Source organism: Lupinus angustifolius, chromosome LG08, assembly GCF_001865875.1.
Source record: "Lupinus angustifolius cultivar Tanjil chromosome LG08, LupAngTanjil_v1.0, whole genome shotgun sequence".
NCBI classification, from domain to species: domain Eukaryota; kingdom Viridiplantae; phylum Streptophyta; class Magnoliopsida; order Fabales; family Fabaceae; genus Lupinus; species Lupinus angustifolius.
The window spans coordinates 3,291,583-3,297,427 of NC_032016.1; the positions used below are offsets into that span (position 1 = coordinate 3,291,583).

The 5,845-nt window shown below is 35.9% G+C and overlaps 1 protein-coding gene across 1 annotated transcript; it reads right to left on the reverse strand.

The window, feature by feature from the left end:
• On the reverse strand, positions 2,811-4,246 carry LOC109353821. The gene is made up of 2 exons (XM_019596183.1): positions 4,240-4,246; positions 2,811-3,385 (listed from the first exon to the last, which is right to left on the reverse strand). Exons 1-2 carry the CDS (start codon positions 4,244-4,246, stop codon positions 2,811-2,813), a joined length of 582 nt encoding a protein of 193 aa, XP_019451728.1.

Sequence of the window (5,845 nt, forward strand, 5' to 3'; positions counted from 1 at the left end):
TTTCAGATAGAGGTGTGAAAGGAATTGGAACACTCTGATCTTCCAACACTTGCATACTGAAAATTTCTACAATAGCATCAGTATTGATCATTCTTCTCAAATGATGCATTTCAGCTTGCTTTGGAAGCAGCTCAGGATCACCTCGAAGGGAAGTAAACTTGCCATGCCACATGAACTTTAATTGTAATGCCTCATAATCAGCAATATGAGGGCCAATAGTTTTTAACCAACAAGCTCCAAGGATGAGATCAGCACCTGAAATTGGCAACAAAAACACAGGCAGCTGAAAATAGTTTCCTTGAGCATGAACCTTCAATTCTTGGATGACTCCTTCAGCAGCCATGTAATTTCCATTTCCAACCATAACCCTGAACCTAGGCGCTGGTTCAATTGGCAATTTAAGAAACTTAGCAATTCTAGGCTGAAGAAAATTATCAGAACTTCCTCCATCAATTAAGACAGTGATGGGAAGTGTGCCAATATGAGCCACAAATCTTATTGTGCCTACTCCCAAGCCACCTTTTAAGGCATTTAAAGACAAGTGATGATCAAGAACTTGCTCATCTTTTGGAGTCTCATCTGATATTGCATATTCCTCTTCATCCTCCTCTGTCTGCAAAAACAAGAGTTGTCTATTTGGACACTTGTGATTGAAGGTGAATTTGTCATCACAGAAATAGCACAATCCTTTCTCTCTTCTTAATTGCATCTCAGCTGGACTAATTCTTTTGACATTTGAATTCCTCAAGGAAGGTCCTACTGGAGTTGGTAACAATCCAGAGTTAATGCTTTTAAGCATTGGTTTGGAACTACCCATAGAATTAGTAACATTGCTCACGTTCTAAGATGAGATTGGTGAGTATTTATGAGTGTAATTGGAATTAAAAGCTTTAGGCACCGGAGTATATCGTTCCTCATACAATCTTGCTAAGGCTACAGCTCTAAGCAATGTAGGTGGTGCCATTGCTATCACATCCCTTTTTATTTCCTTATGCAGTCCCCCCACAAAACAGTTTAGTTGTGCTTCATCTGATAACCCTATTGATCTATTAGCAAGGGCCATGAACTTAAGATAGTAATCAGAAATAGAACCTGTTTGTGTCAATTTGAATAACTCAGACATAGGACAATCATAAGGTGATGGGCCAAATTGTGATTCCATAGCACGAGTGAGATCAAGCCAAGAACTGATTGCCGAAATACGATGCAACATCTGGAACCAAGGCACAACATCCTTCTCGAAGTGCATAGCAGCAATATCGACACGAGATAAATCTGGTGTGTTATGGTAATTAAAGAACTTTTCTTCTTTAAATATCCATTCCAACACTGGGGTTGTTCCATCAAAGTGGGGAAAACCGAGTGAGATCTCTTTCACAGGAAATTGCGCACGATTTTGAGTTGCCATAGAGGACCCTGAGTTCGAATTACTTCCATCTGTGGGAGATGTGTTGAGCAAAATTTGTTGTAAGGCTCTTTGAATCTGATCCATACGATCACCATGCTCCATGAATCGAGATTCCATCAAGTGGTTCAAACGGTGAAGTTCCTCGGTGTGATTCATCACCGTGGCTTGCAAATCCTTAAGACGAGTGTTCTCCGCCATGGAAGCTCAATGAAAGCTCCAATGGAACGTGTTAATGGTGGAGTTACTAATTTGAGAATGAAAGATTAGAAGAAGAAGGATTCAACAGTTGAATGAGTATGGTACTATTATTATTTAAGCTATAGCTCAAGGATAAAAAAGGATCCTGGCTGAAAGTGCAGAAGAATTACAGCAGGAAGAAGAAAAGATGGGAACCGTTAGGCTTGTCCCCTAACTAACAGCAGAGAGAATGTTCACTCAAAATGACTACCTATTCATTACATAATCATTCCATCTTATACTTTTCTTTTTCTCTCTCTTACTTCTCCTTACAGAATCATTTGCCATCTGTCCACCACTAATCTTACCTTCCTTTTCCTCCTCTCTTTCCTTAACTGAATGATTCCCTTCTCTTCTCTGTTTTCTGCTTGTTACAGGAAACTTAACATGTTCTATGAGATTGAATATTAGGTTGTTAAATGCTAACAAGAGATTAAGCTCATTGTGACTAAAATGAGAATATTACATTGAATGATTGCATACATTATATAAATTACGATTTGGAATGAATGGGTTGAAGAAAAGGTTGATGTAACACTTTTTGTTGAAAAATGCTAGAATCCTAGCTTAAGTGGTTAGGACATATATATAGGGAAGACTTGTAAAATCCCCCATACGGCCAATTTATCAGATGGAGAATAGTGCAATAGTAATGACCAAAAAAAGTTATAGTATAGTCATCAAGAAGAATTAAACTCTAAATCATTTGTTTAAGACATGATTGAGAGAGAATATTATGAATTGCTTGATTCATATTCCCATTACTACCTAGTAGAAATTGATTCTTGTTGTATATGGTTGGCAGTCCCCTTGTTGTATATGGTTGCACTTCCTAACTTTTTGGGAATAATGATATCTGAAAAAGGGGGTTTGTGGTGATTTTGGATTAGTTTTTAGGAAAAAAAATTGTCTCATGCAAACACATAAACAACATGCGATCTAGTTTGATTTGATTATTTACATTAAGAAATTAGATCCAGTTCTATCTAAATATTATATGTGAATTCAGTCTGATTTGAATATGTTTTTTAATATAAAAAATAATAAGTTTAGTACAATTTCTATGTGTTAAGTACGCTTAAAAACATGTCTATTTTTTTAAGGCAAGGGTGTCAAGGCACCCATTGATATATTTCAAAAAAGATGAACATAACAAAGAGAGCCCTTACAGATTTTTAAACCTATAATTAGGCAATAGATTCCCATTTCTATTAAAATCATTGGAAAGGAAAGGGGGAACTAAATTCCACCAATAGTCGGTTCTTGATCTAACTCCAAAAGTTGCTACCTTATCAGCACAAGAATTCCCCTCTCTAAAAATATGAGAGGCTTTAAACCTCAAGGATTGAATTATCCTCCTACAATGCTCCCAATAGTTCCTAAGCTTCCAAGGAGGAGCCATGTTACCCTTGAAAATTTCCACCACCATACTAGAATCACATTCCAACCAAACGACCTTCCAGCCCTTTGAATTAGCTATCTGAATGGCCATAATGGCAGTGAATAATTCAGCATAAAGAGAATCTGGGATATTAAGATAAGTAGCAAAACACCCCAGCATATCCCCCTTGCTGTCTCTAAAAAGACCACCACCTCCTGCATGACCTGGGAAATCATGAGCAACACCATTTGAATTGATGGTGGTATCTAGAGTGGTTTCCAGTGAGAGTAGTGTCTCTTTTTCTCTTATCGCGGGCTTGTATGAACCTGATGGTGGTATCTTCAAACCTTCTCTAGTTTCTACATTGCTAGATAGTTGACATTGTATTGATGATGCTTGGAATAACCACCACTTTCAATTGGCGACTTCAACTGGTATGACACGCCATCAAGAGGTTATGAATAGATGAACTATCCAGAGGAGAGCCAATGAGATTACCAAGCCAATTCTATAGAGATATCGCAAAACTGTAAGACTCCAAACAACAAGTTTAATATATTTTTAAAGTATCAAATTCACATAAAAATCAATAAATCTACTCCAAGACTCCAAATATTAAGTATAATACATATTCAAACATTTAAATGAACATTAATAATATATATCCATACTAAAAATAAAAATGACAACTAAAACAAAAACATGAAAAATAAAACAACACCAAAAGCAAACTAACATAATTTTAACAATAAGAAAGTAATAAGTAATTAAACTTTTAATAATTATAAAATATAAAAAATGTATATTTTAGATTATCACTTGCAAGAATAATTAGATTCAGAATTGAAACTCTCTTCATTTTATATGTATATCAAATGTTGAGATGTATGTGCCTCTCATATACTACTTGGAGAGCAAGTTAGTAAAGCTTGACCTCCAAGATATTCAAGCTAGGCCTCCAAGTTTCCAAGGTTCTTCTTCTAATATAAAAGGGCAAGAGTTGTGGCATATTTATTCATCACAAGATCTTCACAGCGACATCAGCAAAACACAAGAGTCTTGAGTGTATTTTGGTGAGAACTTTTTTGTTCCTTTTGAGAGAGTATTTGTGAGAGAAAATATTATTTTTGGTCATCAACATTGTAAGAGGATTTGTTGTACTCTCATTATTTTCATAGTGGAACTTTGCTTGTGATCGCCCGTGGTTTTTTACCTCTCATACTGAGGGGGTTTTTCAATGTTAAATCTGGTGTGTTATTTTCTTGCTCTTTTATTCACTTCTTTTTGTTCCCATATGATCTGATCTTGTGCTTCCGCTTAGAGCTCTATTCCTAACACGTGGCGTCAGAGCTCTTACTCAATTGAAAATTTCAAAATGTCTTAATTTGACATCGAGAAGTTTGATGGCAATATTAGCTTTTCTATTTGGCGAGTCCAAATGAGAGCCGTTCTTATCCAGAGCGGATTAAAGAAAGCTTTAGATGGGAAGTCAAAGAAACCAGCTACCATGACCGATGATCAATGGGATGAGTTGGATGAAAAGGCGCTTTCGACAATTCAACTTTGCTTGTCCAAGGAGGTTCTTCGTGAAGTTGTCAATGAAGAAACCAATGCGACTTTGTGGCTGAAGTTAGAAACTTTATACATGAAGAAGAGCCTCACAAACAAACTTCGTCTTAAAGAACGATTATATACCATCTTGATGAGTTTAACTCTATTATTATGGATATGCAAAATATTGATATTAATATTGAAGATGAGGACAAAGTTGTTTTGTTGGTTGTCTCTTTACCTTCTACCTATAAACACTTCAAAGAAATCATGTTGTACAAAAACAATGATACCTTATCATTTGAAGATGTTAAATCTAATTTATTGTCCAAAGAAAAATTTAATCTTGAAGTTAATTCTATGGACAAGGGTGATGGCTTAAGTGTTCGAGGTAGAACTCAAGAAAAATGAAGTACCAATTAAAAAAAGTTCAAATCCAAATCTAGGTGATGCAAATCCAACAAAACCTATCGTTATTGCAAGAAACCAGGGCATGATATTCCTGATTGTTTCATCTTGAAGAAAAAACAAGAAAAAAGGAAAATTTCAACAATCCTCTAAAGCTTCTAATATTGAAGCTGATTCTGATAGTGATATTGTTTTATTTGTTGTCTCTTCTAATGAGATGAGTAAAACATAATGGATTCTTGATTCTGGATGTACTTTTCAGATGTGTCCTTATAAGGATTTATTTACCACTTTTGAATATATTGATAGTGGTGTTGTTTTCATGGGAAATGATACCTAATGCAAGGTTGCAGGAATAGGTACAATTCAGATCAAGACTCATGATGGTGTTGTCAGAACTTTGGCTAATATCCGCTATATTCCAGATTTGAAGGGGAACTTGATTTCTCTTGGCACCCTAAAGTCTCTCGGGTGCAGGTATTCAGCTAAAGGTGGAGTTCTAAAGGTATTAAAAGGTGCTCTGGTATTATTAAAAGCTAAACAAATTGGTAGTTTATATGTTTTGCAAGGATCTGTTGTGATAGGTTTAGCAGATGTATCTTCTTCTATGCTTGATAACGACGTCACCAAATTATGGCACATGCGCCTGGGCCATATGAGTGAAAAAGGCATGCATCTTTTGAACAGGCAAGGTCATCTTGGTAAACATGGCATCAGTAAGTTGGAGTTTTGCAAACAATGTGTTTTTGGGAAACATAAAAAGGTTAGTTTCTCCATTGCAATTCACCGTACCAAAGATATTCTTTATTATCTTCATTTTGACCTTTGGGGGCCTTCTAAAGTTCCTTCCCATGGAGGAT